The sequence below is a fragment of the Rhinopithecus bieti genome, unplaced genomic scaffold (assembly GCF_001698545.2).
Source record: "Rhinopithecus bieti isolate Rb0 unplaced genomic scaffold, ASM169854v2 scaffold_24049, whole genome shotgun sequence".
Classification (NCBI taxonomy): domain Eukaryota; kingdom Metazoa; phylum Chordata; class Mammalia; order Primates; family Cercopithecidae; genus Rhinopithecus; species Rhinopithecus bieti.
Genome location: NW_016811256.1, coordinates 131,672 through 150,080, shown reverse-complemented (window position 1 = coordinate 150,080; position 18,409 = coordinate 131,672). Strand labels below are relative to the sequence as shown.

The 18,409-nt window shown below is 51.6% G+C and overlaps 1 protein-coding gene across 1 annotated transcript in view; it reads right to left on the bottom strand.

Moving 5' to 3' along the window:
* The window catches only part of DCHS1 (dachsous cadherin-related 1), a 20,112-nt gene extending 9,268 nt beyond the window's left edge, over window positions 1-10,844 (bottom strand). The window contains exons 1-9 of the mRNA XM_017893618.1: window positions 8,941-10,844; window positions 3,776-3,964; window positions 3,447-3,678; window positions 3,070-3,306; window positions 1,703-2,728; window positions 1,288-1,481; window positions 984-1,080; window positions 726-883; window positions 2-519 (exon numbers count right to left, since the gene is read on the bottom strand). Coding sequence (XP_017749107.1) covers window positions 2-519; window positions 726-883; window positions 984-1,080; window positions 1,288-1,481; window positions 1,703-2,728; window positions 3,070-3,306; window positions 3,447-3,678; window positions 3,776-3,964; window positions 8,941-10,728 — 4,439 coding nt within the window. The 5' untranslated portion in view covers window positions 10,729-10,844. The remainder of the gene's footprint in view (window position 1; window positions 520-725; window positions 884-983; window positions 1,081-1,287; window positions 1,482-1,702; window positions 2,729-3,069; window positions 3,307-3,446; window positions 3,679-3,775; window positions 3,965-8,940) is intronic.
* Window positions 10,845-18,409: the final 7,565 nt, after the last annotated feature.

Here is an 18,409-nt window from a genome sequence, read left to right as displayed (position 1 = left end):
CACGGGCGGCTCCTGGCGCAGCAGGCGGTAGCGTACGTCACTATTGGGGCCGGGGCCGTCGGCGTCCGACGCGCGGAAAGTGTACAGCGCTGCGCCGGGCTCCGGGTTCTCGGGCAGCGCCAGCGCCAGCGGATCGCGCGCGAAGGCGGGCGCATGCTCATTCTCGTCCTGCACGCGCACCTGCACTCGCAGCAGCCGCGCTCCAGCGCCTCCCGGCCCCTCAGCGCGTACCGTGAGCGCGCGCCACGGTGGGCCTGCTTCGAAGTCCAGGGGCCGCGCCAGGTACAAGCGCCCTGAGGCCGCATCCAGCGCGAAGGTGCCCTCGGGATCGGCACCACCCACCAGTGTGTAGGTGAGTGCGCCCAAACCTGCGGGCTCTGGCGGTGCCACCGAGCCCAACAGAGAGCCAGGCCGCAGCCCCTCAGCTGCTGTCACCGTCAGCACGACAGGCACTGGTGCCGCTGGGTCCAGCTCTGCGAGATCTGGGGGCGGCTCGGCCAAGCGAGCTGAGGGAAGCACCTGTTGTGGACCGGGGAGGGAGAACAGAATTGTGAGGGCCAGTGTAAAAGGAGATCTGGGCTGGCTTCCCAGGTGGTAGGAAAGAGTGGTCAGAGTAACCTTACTACTACTGGAGCCCAAAGACTCCCATGAAGCTGGAGCTACTGAAGGGGACCTACAGCGGTAGCCAAGGGGAGGTGGGCAGACTGTGGGAAGGGCAGCCATACCTGCACCAGCAGCTGGAGGCTGGCACTTCGAGGAGGGCTGCCTTGGTCGTGAGCACTCAGTGTCAGCACATAGTGGGGCCGCTCTGCTCGGATCAGGGGAGCTGCAGTGAGCAGCTCCCCTGAGTGAGGGTTCAGAGAGAAAAGTTCTGAGCCGGGACCTGGGGACAGGCAGAGGAAGATGAGGGCTTGGGGCCCAGAGTTGGGCAGGCCATGAGGGCATGCCATCACCCACCAATTCTCTTCTCTCCACTCCCATACCAGTTAGCGTGTACAAGATGGTCCCATTCTCTCCCTCATCTGGATCCCTCGCTTGCAGAGTCGTCACCAGTGTTCCTGGAGGCACGCGGTCTGGTACCTGTGGGAACACAACTCACCTAGTTGTCTCTTTCCTGTTCTTCAGACAACTCAGGATAAAGCTTCCCTCACCTGTGGGCAGGCAGAACCTCTTTTCGGCTCTCACACCCGATCCAGGAGGCAGTCTCTTACCTACGTCTACAGCTCTATGGGGAGATCCCTATTCTCTCTCACAGTTTTCAGGACAAAGTCCTGCCACTTCACATACCTGTATAGGGAGGCCGCCAGCAGCAGCTCCTGAAGCCTGCAGGAAGGTGGGGCTGTTGTCGTTGAGGTCAAGCACTGCAACATGCACAGTGCCTGTGGTGCTGTGGGATGGACTCCCTCCATCCTGCACCTGCACCAGGAGCTGATAGGTGCTTTGCTGCTCACGGTCCAGGGTTTGGAGTGTGGTCACTTCTCCTGGGAGTGCAAGAAGGGGATCATGTATGAGATATTTAGGGATGCAGAGCCTGAGGCCTGCACCTAAGAAGCTGGGGTTTGGGGAGTGGGGGAGGGAATGCCAGGGCTAAATCCTCATTCTCAGGGGTGAGATGGGAGCTGGGGGTTGGGAATACTGTCTGGATATTCACCAGGCTGGGGATAAAGTTATGGGGTCTCAGGATTTGGGTCTCTGTGCTCACCAGTCTGAGGGTGGATGCGGAAGGCCTTGCTGTCTTCAGACAGTTGTTGCAGGCTGTAGGTCAGACGTCCATTGGGTCCCGAGTCTCGGTCAGTGGCAAAGACTCGGCCCACGCTGGTCCCTGGGGGCTGGTTCTCAGCCACAGCCAGGAAGGTGGGATCCTCAGATAAGCGGGGACTGTGTTCATTCTGGTTGAGGATGCTGACCCTCACAGTGGCTGTGCCTGTCTGCTGCCCCAACTCAGCTTTGGACCCAGACACTGCCATTACCTTCAGTATGTACAACTCCTGGGCCTCACGGTCCAGCGCTGCCCGCACCCATAGCCACCCACTCTGTGGCTCCAGGCCAAAGGGGCTACTTGCTCCCTCTGCTGCAAGGTGATAGGTGACAGGGCCCCCATCTGGTGCTTGGGCCTGCACTTGCAGGACCTGAGTTCCAGGGGTGGTGCCTGAGGGCAGGTCCACACGGTAGGTAGGGCTGTCGAACTGGGGAGCCAACCCACGGGTTCCCACATCCTGTACCACCACCCGCAGTCGAAAGTGGCTGGTGCGTGGTGGGGAGCCCCCATCCCGGGCCTCCAGCTCCAGCTCATGGGCTGGCCCTCCTGAGGGTCCCAGAGGCCTCATAAGCCGTACATGGCCTGTGGTGGGGTCCACGGTGAAGGCTCCACCACCCCCAGAAAGCAGGGTAAACGTGACTCGACTGTTAACACCTGAGTCGGGGTCAAGAGCCCGCAGTGTATAGATGGGAGTCCCTGGGGCAGTGTTTGGTGGTAGCAATACCGTGTCTTCAGGTGCAGGAAAGGCAGGGGAGTTGTCATTCACATCATCCAGCAGCACACGCACCCGAGCTACAGCGAAAGCTGGGGGGACTCCACTGCCTGCTCGCACCTCCAGCTCCAGTACCGGTCCCAGTAGCTCCCGGTCCAGAGGGCGAAGTGTTTGCAACAGCCCCGAAATCACATCTAGGGAGAAGAGTCCTCGGGGATCCCCACCTGATAGGGAAAGGGTCACAGGTGCCAAGCGACCTAGGGAGGACGAAACGGGATCAGGAAAAAGTCCCTTATTGAGTCAGGACCCAGATTCTGATCCCAAGAAGGAATGGGCAGTGCCCACACCCATGCCTTTCAAAATATTAGGAGGAGGGGTAGGGGTTGGCAAAGAAGTTGGTTGGCACTGAGGTGACATTCCTGTGCCTCATGAAGCAGTGTGCCTGCACCGTGCCTAAGGTGCTGGGCATTGGTACCAGAGTGTTTTATACTCCGGGGCTATCTGTGCTGTGATACTCTAAGGTACCTTCAGATGGTGCTGGAGGGTTATACTGGGGTATTTGGGTCTAGCACCAAGTGGGTATAAAGCTAAATGATACCTGGTGGGTTGTGTGCCTGGACTATGCCCACACTGGTGCCTGGTGCCACATCCTCTGGCACAGAAAAAACATACTGTAGTTGCTCAAATATGGGTGGTGTGGGGGTTCCAGGCACAATGCTGATGTTCACTCGGGCACTGGGTTCTGTCTGCAGGCCACCTCCATCCTGAGCCCCAATCTCCAGCTGCACCACAGAGTTGGCCCGTCTGGCCAAGGGCCAAGCTACTGTCAACAGCCCTGGGAGGAAGGATAGAAGCAGAAATATATAATGAAACTTACTAGGGCCAGAAAGGTTATGGAAGAGGTGGGTAGGACATCATTTAGGCAGGTGGGGAGGGAGACCTGGGGGAAGGCCCCAGGAATGGGAGGATCCTCACCTGATTGCTCATCCAATGCAAAAAGTGGGGGGCTATTGCCAGCCAGGATATGGTAGGTGAGTCGCCCATGGGACCCCTGGTCAGGGTCATGGGCACGCACCCTCAGCACAGCTGTGCCTGGTGGACTCTGGGCACTTATACTGGCAGCATACTCCCGTGGATAAAACTGAGGAGGGTTGTCGTTCTCGTCTGACAGAAACACCTTCACATATACCATGGACTTGAGGCCTCCCTGGTGGGACATGCAGCCACAGGTCGGGTGAGCCTTGTCTGGCCCGGGTGAGTGCTCTACCCCAACATCCCAACCTACCCATGGTCTACTGACTCACCCCATCCACAGCTGTCACTGTGAAGTCAAAGCTTGAGGGCCCCTGGTCACGGTCCAGGGTCCGGGTTGTGCACACATCACCACTGTGGGCATCAATGCGGAACGGGGGAGATCCAAAAGACCCAAGTCCAGCACCCAAGGAATAGGAGAGGAGGCCAAACAGGCCACTATCCGCATCTGTGGCTGTCACCTAGGGAGAGACTGGGGTGAGTGGTGTCCCCTCTTGTTTGCCTAGTACAGTGCAAGGTACACAGTAGGTGCTTTACCCGTATTTTTTTTCACTGAGTAAATCGACAGTCTGATCATCCCGCTTTGTAACAAAACCTTCTTTCACACTAAGTTTTATACATTGGGTACACATTAGGCCCTCGATAGTGGGTTAGCTGGTACTGACAACTGTAGTCTGTGACAAAGTGCTCTTTGTGGATATAAGGACCTCAGGGTCATGATATGCTGCAACAGGAAGCTGGAGAGTTCCCCTTTCTCAGCCAGAAAATGTGCTTAGAGAGAAAGCTGGCCAAGGACTGCTGATTGTTGCCCAGACCCTTGATAGAAATGACCTGTGCATTGTTTAGCCTCCTGAGAGACACCGAGACCCTGCCATGGCTGAACCCTGGAAACAGCTTCTGCTCCAACTCTCTACTGTGGCTGTGGGCCCGGATATCCCAGGAGACAGACTTCCTCTGCATCAATCCTGGCAGGCAGCAGTACAGCTGCGGCACCATCTCCAGAAGCTGTTAATGACCTTTGCCCTCTGACTCGCTGCAGGAAGAAAGCAATAAACAGTGGTCCGGGGAAGTTGTCAGGAAGTGACCCAAAAGGCACAGGGGCCACTGATTGGAAATGAGCAAGGCAGAAGTGAATTTCCTGGCCTGCACAACCCCTGCTCAGAGGTTTCACTGCAAATATAGTCTCCTTTTTCAGCAGATTCTCAGCTCAGCATCTCAGTCCGACCTTGGTCAGCTCCCTCTCCCCTTCTGCCCCAAAGCCATAATAAACTTCATCCCTCTCCTCTTGCCCCCATCCCATCCTTTGCTCTCATCAGATACACTATTTCAAGGAGAAAAGAAAGACATTTATCTGTGAACTCTCTAAACTTCCTACCAGCCTCCAAACTTACTCCATATGCCCATCCCAACCTCCTTCCCAGGTGTACCTCCTGCTTTGACTTTTTAAAACATAAATTATTTATTTAATTTTATTTTTGAGACAGGCTCTCTGTTGCCCAGTCTGGGGTACAGTGGTGTGATCCTAGCTCACTGCAACTTTGAACTCCTGGGCTCAAGCAATCCTCCTGCCTCAGCCTCCTGAACAACTAGGACTACAGGTGTGCACCACCATGCCTGGCTAGTTTTTTTATTTTTTGCATAGACAGTTTTCAGTATGTTGCCCAGGCTGGTCTCAAACTCCTGGCCTCAGCCAGTCCTTCCACCTTGGCTTCCCAAAGTGCTGAGATTACAGGCGTGAACCACTGTGCCTGGCCTTTATTTATTTTGTAAGACAGTCTCTCACTATGTTGTCCAGGCAGGTCTGGAACTACTGGGCTCAAGTAATCCTCCTGCCTCAGCCTCCCGAGTGGCTTGGATTACAAGGATGCATCACCATGCCCATCTCTCCTGCTGTGACTTCTTGACACTACTTTTCCTGCTTCTCCACCCACTGCTTCCCCCATCACCACTGCCAGTCTTCCTCCATCTCCCCTTATCTGCCTGTTCTTAGACACTGTTCCCTGGAATCTCTCCTTGGCCTCTTCTCACTTCACACACTCTCTCAGGGCCTTGTCTTTTACTTCAACCATCGTCTATACTTTCACTCTAGACCACTCCTCTGAGATTTCCAAACTTGTACATCCAGATGGCTGCTCAGCACCTCCACTTGGATGTCCCACAGGCACCCTAAATCCAACCAGCCCAAAACTAAACTCATGATCATTCCAAACCTGCTCTAATGATTCTTCCATCCACACAGTTGCTAAAGCCAGAAATCAGTTCTTCCCTTTTTCTCACCTGCTATATCAATCAACCAGGGATTAAGTAAGTCCTCATTAACTCTATTTGTCTGTTTCTCTCCATCACCATTATCACCATTCTGACTTAGGCCTGAGTTGTCCTGAGTTATTGCTCCCCTGCATTATTTTGACTGCCTTCTTATAGAGGTCTGACCCTCTGATCTGTACTCTACACCAGGGTTTCTCAACATTGGCACTACTGACCTTTTGGACCAGATAATGCTTTATTATGGGAGCTGTCAAGTGCATTACAGGATGGTTAGCAGCATTCTCAGCCTCTACCCACTAGATGCCAATAGTATACCACCAGTTGTGACAATCAGAAATTTCTGTAGATATTGCTAATATCCCTTCTGGGGGGCAAAGTCTCCCATGGTTATAAACCACTGCTCTACATCGACTACCATTTGCATAAACAAATCTGATAATATTGCTCCTCTACTCAAAATCTTCAGTATTCCCCATAGTAAAAAGCTCAAACCCTCTGACTTGACTGAGCCTCCCTGCACTCTCATCCCCCACCCTCCCATCTCCGGTCTTAACTCCAGATATCCTGAACCCCTAGTAGGCCCTTGAACAAGCTGGGCCCTCCCACACCTCTGTGCACCTCACCTCTGCTTGGAAGCCTTCCCCCATCTGATACTCTCATAAATTGCTCATTCTTTAAGTCTCAACTCAAGGGTCCCTTCTTTCGGGAAAGCACTCATACTGCCTATCTGTACCTCATATATATCCCCAAATGGAAATGTTTTTATTGGAATGAAACTATTTCTTTGCTCATGAATCTCCCCTCTATAAACTCCTTAAGATGAGGGGAGTGATGCTTTCATGACTGTATTCCATGTCTCTAATACAGTGACTGGCACATGGTAGACATTCAATACATTTATATTGAATAATTCAAACATTAAGACTTCTTGTAACAGCCGGGCGCGGTGGCTCAAGCCTGTAATCCCAGCACTTTGGGAGGCCGAGACGGGCAGATCACGAGGTCAGGAGATCGAGACCATCCTGGCTAACACGGTGAAACCCCGTCTCTACTAAAAAATACAAAAAATTAGCCGGGCGAGGTGGCGGGCGCCTGTAGTCCCAGCTACTCGGGAGGCGGAGGCAGGAGAATGGCGTGAACCCGGGAGGCGGAGCTTGCAGTGAGCTGAGATCTGGCCACTGCACTCCAGCCCAGGCACAGAGCAAGACTCCGTCTCAAAAAAAAAAAAAAAAAAACAGTTGTAAACCCCAAATGGTCATTTTTACCCCCCATTCCCTATGGTTACTAATAGTAAAAACTCCAGGAAACCACCTGGAGAGTTGCCCTCTTGCTTCAGGCACTAGTGAGGAGAGAAGTTTGGAAGCCATAGCCCATTGGTCCTGGCCAAGAAGGAGAGTAAACACATGGAAGAGTGGGTGGTGGAGCTGCACAGCAGCAGGCGAGAAAATATGCACAGTCTGGCCAGAGGACAAGAGGTCAGCCAGGCCCAGAGCTAGCCTGGAAGTCTATGCCGTGAGGAGATGTTCAGGAGTCTGGTGGAGTTTGGTGACATAAGGACACCAAGCACCAGCCTCCTAAGAGGACTCCCTGCCCGCTATCCTCTCTTCTGCAGCCATACTCCACAGTGCAGTCAAAGCAATCTTTCTAAAAGACATATCAGATTTGCTTAGAGTCCTTCACTTGCTCCCTATGATTTTAAAGATAAAGTTGAATTTGTGACCTGGCTCCTATCTACTGTCTTGTCTCATCTCCCCTGACTCTTTCTCATCAGTACAGCTGATGCCAGCCTGAACAATACAATCTCCTGAACACGTCCTGGTATTTGTTCAGCAGCTCTTTCCTTAGGCTTGGAGTCTCTGGTCTGCACACTTCATATTATCCATTTGGCAAAGTTTCATTAGTCCTTCAAGGCCCCTCCTCTGGGCTTCCACAGCATTTATATGCCACCTGCTGCAGCACTAGTTACTGATGTGTCTCCCTATCTAGACTGTGACCACCCTGGGAATAGGACTGTCTCTTTTCTTTGTTCTCTGGGCTTAGCACAGTGCCAGGCTTACAATATGTAAATAAAATCTTGAACATATGAATGAAGGAACGATCTCTCACACACCTGCTGATCCAATCACCCTTAAAGCCAGATAGCTAACTTAATAAAACCAAACCTGATCATTCCCTTCCCAGATCAAAGAAATTCAGTGAGCTCCTTGAGGTCAGGAGATCAAGACTATCCTGGCTAATATGGTGAAACCCCATCTCTACTAAAAATACAAAAAATTAGCTGGGCGTGGTGGCAGGCTCCTATAGTCCCAGCTACTCAGGACGCTGAGGCAGGAGAATGGTGTCAACCCAGGAGGCGGAGCTTGCAGTGAGCTGAGATTACGCGACTGCACTCCAGCCCGGGTGACAGAGTGAGACTCCGTCTCAAAAAAAAACAAAAAACAAAAAAACAAACAAACAAAAAAAACAAAAAAAAGAAGTTCAGTGAGCTCTTTTGCTTTCCAAGTAGTCCTAACCCCTCAGTGCTTGGTGTTCAAGGACTTCTGCAGCCTGGTCTCAGAGTGCCTTTCCCGTTTCATGTTCCCTCCACTTTTCCAGGCCTGACTTGCAGCCAGTCTCTGTCCTTCTCAGCCTATCCGGGGTTCCTGCCTCTTCCCCTGAGAGGACTTCCTGCTCTGGATATCGAGATAATTCTTGCTATCGCTCATTCTCATGTCTCATCCAAAGTGTCCTATTAAGGCTCAGCTCTGAGGGCAGGGATAAGGATTTCTTCCAGCACAGCCCAGCACTTGACAAGAAATGGAGGGCCTCATAAATTCTGGTGTCTTCTTTGGGGAACAGAAGCCACATCAGTATGTAGAATCTCCATCTCTGCCCTGCAGAACAGCTTTGAGACTTTCACTTCCTGACAACACAAATCATTTCTCCACTAGATCCAATCTTAATTTCCTCACCTGCCAAGACTATCTGCCTCAGCTCTTGCACCTGCTTTCTCATCTTCTCATTAACCCTCACCCTCTGCACAGATTTTGGAGCTTACAACATAGGGCAGAACCCTCTAGCATAAGTCACCATCAATAGATGACCTTGTAAGACTTTGTTCCTGCTCTGAGGTCCCCTGTGGCTCTCAGATGCCCCCAACTGTATCTTGCTATGTGCCAGGCCTACCCACCTGAAGGAAGCAAGTTCCAGGCTGGGTGCCCTCAGGCAGCGAGGCATTGTAGAAAGTCCTCTGGAATTGGGGCTCATTATCATTTACGTCTTGCAGGGCCACGTTAACTGTGGCAGAGGAGGCTAGAGGGGGCAGGCCACCATCTGTGGCCACCACAGTCAGCTGTGGCTGAGGTTCCAACTCATAGTCCAGTGAGGCAGCTGTAGTGATAATGCCTGAGGTGGGGTCAATGGAGAACCAGTGGGTGTGGGCGCCAGGGGCTAGGCTGTAAGTGACCTGACCATTGGTGCCTTGGTCAGGATCCCGAGCAGTCACCCGCACTACAAAGCTGCCAGGCAGCGCAACCTCAGGCAGGGGCTCAGGTTGGTAGAACTGGTGGTCAAAGGCAGGTGCGTTGTCGTTGACATCAGTGACGTGCAGCACAAAGGCAGCCTCAGCCCGCAGCGGAGGTGAGCCTGAGTCTGTGGCTGTAACCCTCAAGTTATAGGCATCCCTCTCTTCCCGATCCAGCCGCCGAGCCACACACACCAGATAGATGACACTGTCTTGGGTGCTTAGGGCAAAGTGGCCCTCTCCACCTTCCAGGGACACATTGACATGGGCAAAGTCACCATCATCTGGGTCTGACACAGAGATGCGAGCAACAAGCTGTCCAGGTGGGGCGGCCTCAGACACTTGGGGGGAGCCATCTGCACTAAGAAAGATGACAGTCATGGAGGGCTGATTGTCATTGGCATCTCGCACATGCACGGTCACAAAGGCCGAGCCCAGCTCAGGGTGAGCCCCACCATCTCGTGCTTGCACCACTAGTTCATGGACCCGCCGTTGCTCAAAATCGAGTGGCCGCTCTAACTGCAGCAGCCCCGTGTGCGCGTCGATGGAGAAGGGTCCGTCACCCTCGCTCTGCCTCCGGTTGATCTCATAAGTCACAGCCCCATTGGCACCAGCATCGGCATCAGATGCGAACACCTGCAAGACAGGACTGCCAGGGGCCAGGCTCTCAGACACCACAGCATGATAGCGGCTCTGATTGAAAGCCGGAGCATGGTCATTGATGTCCAGCAGTGTCACGTCCAGCAGGGTCTGGGCCCTCCGGGGGGGTGAACCACCATCATAGGCCTCCAACTGTAGCATATAGTGTGAGCGGTTCTCTCGGTCCAGTTCCCCAGTAACTACCAGCTCAGGCACTGGGTCCCCATCTGGACCGGGGCGTGTCTCCAGCCGGAAGGTCTCTCCAGCCCCATCACCAGATAGTGCATAGCCCTGGGTTCCCAGATGCCCAGCATCTGCATCACGAGCAGGCTCTAGTGGGTAGCAGGTGCCAAAAGCTGTATGCTCAGGTACCTGCAGGGCAGCCCGAGCCTGTGGGAAGGCTGGAGCATGGTCGTTGATGTCAGCCACTCGCACTGTAACTTCCACGGTGGCACCATCAGGAGTGACTGCAGTGAAGCGGTAGCGGTCCCGCTGCTCACGGTCCAAGACACGGGCTGTACGGACAACCCCACTGTGTTCGTCAATGGCCAGGTCTGTGCCCACACCGCTGCCCTCCTGGGCGGAGATGAAGTACATGAGAGGAGCTGCCATGCCTGCCGGAAGCCCCGCACTGATGTCCCCAATCAGTGTACCCGCTGGCTGCTCCTCATCAATCTGCAAGTCCAGGCTCCCAGCCTGAGCCCAGGCACCTGGCACCCCAGCTCCCAGCAGCAGCAGCAGCAATGGTAGCAGGTGGCGGGGCCTGGGGCTTTTCATGCCAGGGCAGGAAGGCACAATGCCCAGCTCCTTCTGCATGACAAGGGTAGTCCAGCTGTGCCTTGGGCTCCAGCTCCAGGCCAGGCTCTGGGCCCAGCTTGACCTCAGACTTTGGGTCAGGTCCCACTGAGGCAGTGCCTCCAGCTCAGACTCCTTGACCTGGGAGAAAACAGAAGGAAACAGGTCATGACAGAGGAGGGATCAACAGTCCAGATAACGTGGACAAGGCCACATCAATATTCAGACATGCTCAGCCCCCAGCAGACCCTTGTGCTGACTCACACTCATCTTGGGCCACATGGATCTCTGCCTCAGGACTCTATGGGGCCACTCCAGTCTTCTCCTTGGCAGATCCCATCCTTTCCTACCCTCAGCAGATTTTTCTGCATCCTATTTTTTTTAGGTCTGAATGCCCACAAACTCCCTTCTTCCTATTTCTAGGCTTAAAAATATGGACATTCTTTTCTCATTTTCTTCTCATCCAGAATTAATACTCGCTTCTTCCAGCCTCTATAACCATGTATTTGGTAACCTTTCCTGAACTGTCAACCTTTTCCTCTCTCCTGGAGTTTTCCATCAGTACTACATATGCTCAAGTCTCTCTCTCTCTCCCCACCCCCAACTCTGCTAGAAAGGAATGATGTTGTTCCCTTAGCTCTACTTCCCTACTCTCCTCTCCATTCAATAAGAGATTGAACACCTACAATGTGGAGGCACTGATGATACCACAGTGAATAAAGGAAATGGTCTCTGGCTTCAGAGAGCTTATAGTCCATGAGTTGAACAAGTAATTACAAGTGTGATAAGAGTTGTGAAGAAGACGTACATAGAGCAAGGAGGGATATAAGAGAAGCAACACAGGCAGGGAGTCAGGGAGTCCATGTTTTGCCTAAGAAGTGACATTGAAGTTGAGATCTAAATGACTAGGCGCTAGCTAGGCAATGGTGGTCAGAGAAGGGGATATAGAAAGGAGAGAAGGACATTCTAGAAGAGTGAGCAGAATGTGGAAAGACTTAGAACCCACAGTCAAGGTGGGGCTCAGAGTGTCTGAGGGTGGGGTGGGGTGGGGTAGGGGGGCATGTGTGTGAAGCATAGTGCTAGGGGCAGAGGGTATGAAACAAGACAGGGACTTGTAAGCTGCATTAAAGATTCTGACATTATCCTAAAGGCAAATGGAAACCACTAAAGCACTTCAAGGAGGAGTGCCAGAATATGACCTATATTTTGTGAAGATGGCTATTGCAGTCCTTTGGAAAGCAAAGATCATGCAGATCGGACAGTGAGGAGGCACTTATGGGCATCCAGGAGATGACACTGCTTTGATGGTAACTTGGATGAGTGTAAGCAATGAACATGGCAAGAAGTGGATAGGTCTGTGGTGGGGTTCAGGAGGTAGAGAGGCCAGGCCTGCTGACTGCTTGAAGGCAGAGGATGAAGGATTGGGAGAAGTCAAGGATGATGCCCACATTTCTGACCTGAACTACCAGCTGGATAAAGGTGTCCTTAACTGCTCAGAAAGAAAAAGAGGCAGGGCAAGGGACCAAAGAGGGGTGGTTCCTCTGGGTCCAAAGGGAGCCAGGGTTTCAAATGATGCTTAAGATCAGGAAGGAAACACCCTAGAGCCCCTTAATTTAGTGAGTAAGTGAGAGAAGAATCTGTGGATAAGTGAGAGCAAAGACTGAAGATGGGACGTAGTCACCAGAGGGAAGAGGGACATTCAGAAGCTACAGCCCTTTCTGAAAGGTTGTTTCATTTCCCCCATTTTCTCACTTCTCACACTCTCCTCCCTTTATGCAGTGAGGCCTCCTCTCTTGTGACACTGCTTTCACTAAGCTTCCAAACATCTTCATGTTCTACGTTGGCGGCCACCTTTTTATCTTCCTTTTATTGGGTCATTCTGGAACACTGAAACACTGATCACTGGCTCCTTAAAATCTCTTCTCTTAGGTTTCACATTGTGACCCCACCTCTTATTTCCATCATGCTTCCCTGCCCACTCCTCCATCTCCTTTGCAAGTTCTTTTTCCTCTGCCTACTCCTTCACAATTGGTGCTCTTGGGGTTCAGTCCTGGGCAGCGTCTTTTCCCACTCTCCACACTCTGCCTGGGTGATCTTACCCACTCCCATGCCTTCAGTTCAAATGTATCAATCATTTTTTATGTGCCATCTATTTGCTAATGACTTTCCAATCTCCAGCTCCAGCTCTGAAGAGCTCTGGAGACACATGTCCAGCCATATACTGGGCTTTAGTAACCCCAGCCATCACCTCAAACTGCTTCTCCTCCATTCCTATTCCTGTGAATAGGGCCACCATCTATCCAGGTATCCAACTAGCAGTCCAGAAGCTCTCCTTGTGTCCTTGCTTATCTTCAGTCCTGATTTCCAATTAGTCACGTAAACCCCACCACTTCAACTAGACATGTCTCAGGTCTTTCCTGTTTCTCCTAACTGCCACATCCCAGTCCGAACATCTCTCCTTGTGATTCCTGTAACAGCTCCTCACTGGTCTTCCGCTTCCTGGCTTGGGCCTTCTGATCCATCTCCACCTGACTGGAGATACCCACAAAACTCTCACCAAACCACTCCTGATGAAAGGTTTCCACTGGTTCCCATAACTGACGGCAGAAAACAAATGCCCCTCTACAGAAAGAAAGGCAACCACACAAACTTGTGTCTACAGTGTCAAGAGGTTCATGGACACTAACTAGGTATAGAACTTCTGATCTACAAGATAAAGTCCAACTTCCTTAACATGTCTTCATGATCTGAGCCCTGCCAACTTCTCCACAGTCCCTCACCTTTACTTCCCCCACCATACCTTGCACTCCAACATGAAATCTATTACCATGCTCCTTCCTTGCTGCTTCCTAACTCCTTGCCTTGTATTTGCTACTGTTTTGTCATGAGATATCCTCTAAAAATCCTCTCCACATAATCACTCCCTCCTGCCCATGCAGTGCCTATTATACACACTACTGGGCTCCCATTACTTTTGGTAAACACTGACAACAAATGGCACAGCAGCCTCAATTTGTTCATGTGTCTGCCCTCTGCACTGGATTGAAGACTCCTTGAGGGCAGTGACAGGTCTTGGTTAGTCTCTTGATTCTCCAGGATTTAGTAGAGTTATAGCAAGAGCAGGCAGCCCGTGCTAAATGAATGGTCAGAGTCTCATGCTTCCACACCATCACACTCACATAACACACTGATAGAGACACATCCATGGTCATGCCAACTGAGACAACATACACAAACATGTGAGCCCAGGACCCTGAGGCACCTTAGTCAGTCCTGTGACTACACAAATGTGTCCTCAGGTCTTTACAGATTTGCTGTGCTGTAGGACCTCCTTTTCACAAAGAGAGGTGGGCTTCTGACTCCCCTATTTACACTTCTGACCCACCTCCTCTCTCCCATCTGTGTGAAGCAATAAAAAGAGCAGGGGCTTTGGAGCTTGGACTGGGTTTGAGCCCCAGGCTGGGCATTATGTCCGTAATCTGTAAAATGGCTATGGTGACACCTATCCTGTGGGGTTTTGTGAAAATTAGAAACAATGTAAGAAAGGAACACAGAGCTGGGTATTTGCTAGACTCTCTTTCATGAATTCCCAGCACCATCCCCTGATAGGCCTCCTCTCTGCCTTCATCCCAGCTTCAGAATGCTGGGGTTGTATGTGTGCCGCATGGAATAACAGGTCAGAGGGATTCAGAACAAGGAGGTCAGGTGAACCCAGGCCTGATTCGAAGAGGGGAGAGGATGAGAGTACAAGGATGGTTCCAGGGCCCAGATCAGGGGTCTAGGCCCAAAGGCTGGGCTAAGAGTCAAGGGGTAAGAATGGCCCTATTGATTTAATCAGTTAGTGGAGAGAAAGCAGTCATGGTTTGGAGGGAGGGAAGATAATAGTGAGGCCAATGTGATTATCATACTCTGTATTATAGTTACCTGTCTTCCTACCCAGACAAGTAGCTGTTTGTCAGCCCAGACTGTATTTTATTCATCTTTGTGTAGCATGCAGCATAGCATATAGTACATAATAAACACGTTTTCTGAATGAAGGAATCTATGAATGGTATGAGATAAATCTCAGGTGAATGATTAGCCTTCAAGAGGAGAGACTCAGGTCCAGGCAGATGCCCTGTATGAAAACAACTCCTTCTCCCAACCTGTGCTCCTTCCACTGCAAACTCTTGCAGAACTCTTTCACAGTGGACACACAAAGGTGCACACTCACAAAGTCACAGCCCCATGCACTGCCTGGCACTCCCTCTCTCACGCTGTCAGGCTTACGCAGATGCATTCTCATGCAGGCAGATTCACATGCACACAGGTACATTCAACACATGCTCATACACACGTGCACAGAGGCTTGCTTTAACATATACACAGCCAGCGCACACACACAGAGACCGTTTCCCATATATATGCAGAAGCACATTTTCCACACAGATGAACCTATTCCTTCACGTGGAACCCACCCACACATATATGCAGGCTTACATACACACACACAGAGAAATACACACACAGAAAGACACTTTCTCACGGCCCTCACACCAAGAGGTATGTTCACACCCTCTGTTATGCCCCCACATACACACACACACACACCCTCCACATACACAGGCCCAGTGTCACGTATGCACAGACTGACAAGGCGAGCATGCATTCACACTTGAAGACCCACCCACACACAGGCATGCTCTCACACATGCTGCTGGGGCACTCGTGGTCAGCTCTGCGGCTGCAGCTGTGACCTCCAGGTCCCTGGGGCCTCTGTCTGGACTGTGCCTCATCACTTCCTGCTGCAAGGCTTCCAGTTCCAAACTCGAACTCCAGACTCTCTCCCGAGACCGTCTCATGCTCACTCCAGCTCTCCTCTGCACCATCTCCCCAAGTCCGTCCAGTGTTTCTCACTCCTCTTCTCTGAGACTGGCTCCTCCTCCCTGCTCTTGTCTCTTTCCCTATCCAGGTCTGTCCCGTCACTTCCCCCAGATCTGGCCTGCCCCTCCGTCTTGTCTCTTTCCCAGTATGTGCTGCATCCTGCCTAGATCTGTCTTCTTCCTTCCCCCAAATCTGTCATGGCTCTTCTCCCACCTGATTCTGCCTTGCTACGTGCCCTCACTCTGTCCCCAGTCCTGCTACTTGGTCCTCTGACTCCATCCTGCTCTCCTCCTCCATCCCCACATCTGGGCCTCTGGAACCACAGCTGGTTCTCATTAGGAAGGGGAGGGGCAAGACTGTTCATTGGGGCCTGAAACGTGATGTCAATTCCCCCTCCCTCACTAACAGAGCCCCCCTCACACCCCCAGCCTCTGTGTCTATAGGACCTGGAAGCAGGGTGAACATGGGAGAGGAAAGAGAGGTGGGCTGGTGGGGAGGAGCAGGGGGACTACAAGGGAAGGGGGTGCTCCAGGAGGAAGTAGAGGAGTGACCCGAGACGCTGAAGGGGAAGCAGGCTGGGGGAGCTGGCACCACCCAGGCCTCTTCCCTCAACTTCCTGTCCCAGGGCCAGCAAGGGGCAGAAAGACAACAGGGGTGAGGAGGGGCGCCACGAAAGGCAGATAGGCTAGAAGTGGAGGAAGAAGAGGGTAGCCTCAGTGAGCAAAGGGGTGAGGATACAGGGCCAGGCATAAAGGAAAGAGGAAGTGGGAAGAGGTTCCGGTAGGGGGATGACAGGGAGCAAGACTGAGGGAGAGTGACTGTGTATGGCAGAGGAAAAAGGGAGCGGCGCTAACTCAGAAAGGGGAGGTGAGTTGAGGCAGGAACAGCCCCAGCCCCACCGGTGCGTGCTGAGCCAGAGCTGGAGGAAGGAGGAGGGGGCTCAGGAGGGAGGAGGAGACAGCTGACAAATTAGCTTCCCTGGATATCCCTGGGACAGCCCCATAGGACGGTGGCCAGAGCAGTGCCCGGGCCTGGCTCTGTCCCTCCTGAGGACTAGTTCCCAGGAAGTACTCCAGGGAGAGGCTGAGGACAGATGTGAGCAGAAGAGGCAGAGGAAAAGTCTATTTTCTGAGCTTTTATGGTGTGCTGGGCCCTGTGCCAAGCAATTCACAGACAGTATCTCATTTAATCACCATAACAACCCTGTGAGGAAGGAATCCCGGCTTCCATTTTTAAACAAGGAAATTGAGACTCAGAGTGAAACAATTTTCCTGAGTTAACACAGCCTTAATTTGGTCCCAGGACTATGTAGTCTATGTTGCCTGAGATTTCCCTCCTCCTCAGGGAGGAGGGATAGATGGAGAGAATAAGAAATTACAGGGAAGTTGAGGCGACAGAGTCCTGGCAGGACAACAGAAGCCTGAAAAGGAAGATAATCTGGAGGAGGGAGGTGAAGAATGAGGCTTCTGGGAGAGTCTGGGTTGGCAGCGGTAAGGCTGAGGATACAGATGTGAGGAGGTGAAGGTGAGAAGACTTGGTCACTGACTCTCCAGGAAGATGAGGGAGTGGAAGGACTCTAGACTGCAGCCTGCCTACCAGGGTTCCGGCCAGGTTACTAAAGTGGTTCCATTCGGACACTGCAGAGGAAAAACCATTTTGGGGGGTGACTGTTGGGATCTCCATGTGGAGATATTCAAGCACAGTTGGGTTTGCAAGCCTGCAGCTTAGCATAGAGACCAGGGTTGGAGATTTGGACGTCATGGGGTAACTGAAAGCTGTGGCCTTAGAGACTCCATCAGATAGAATGTGTAGCGTGAGAAGAGAGTCTTGGACAGAACCCTGAGAACTAGTTACATTAAGCGGCAGGTTGAAGAGATCTTTATTTTTCCTGGGGACAGTATCACAGAAGTTAAGGGGGAAAACATTTCAAAAAAAGAAAGGGATCGATAATGTCCAATGTTGCTGAGAATTCAAGTAAGATAGGGGCTGAGAAGTGGACACCGAATTTAGCAGTGAGGCAGTCTCTAGTGATCATGCAGAAAATTGTGTCAGAAGAGTACTAAGGGTGCAAGCCTCTTGCAGTGGGAAATGAGAAAGAATGGATCAACCAGTAGCTAGCCATAGACCAGACATCAGCACGGATTCATTCACCAATACATGCTTACTACACCCCTAGAACAGGGAGACAATATATCATAGCAAGGCAGGACAGGATAGTGGTTAAGATGCAGACTCCAGGGCCAAGCCAGCTGGATTTGGTTCCCAGTTTCACTTACTGGCTGTGTGACCTTGGGCAAGCCACTTAGTTTCTCAGTGCTTCCATTTCCTCATTTATAAATAAGGACAATAATAATACCTACTACATTGTATTTGGCTGTTAGAGCAGTGTCTGGCACATAGTAAACTTCATAAGTATGTGAGCATGAGATATTATTATAGTGGTTAAGAAGGCAGGCTTGACTGTCAGGCTGGAGTTCAAATCCTGACTCGACCACTTAAGCATGAGTCTAGGCAAGTTACTAAACATTCTAAGTGTTAGTTTCCTCTTAAACCTCTGGGGTTTAAAGTGCTTACCTTAAATGGTTGATATGAGAGTTAATGAAATAATTCTAACAATAAACATAGCACAATGTCCAGCAACAGTGAATGCTCATTAAATGTTAGCTGCTGCTGTTGTGTGCCACACACACACAGTAACTCTGCAATGTGTTATTTCAGAGATGAGGAAACTGAGGGCTCAAAGAAGGTAGCAGAGAGATATTTAGAATGATCTAGAATGCAGTTCTGACAGACTCCAAAGCTAGTGCTTTCTATTAGACCACATTGCTGCTCTGCTGGA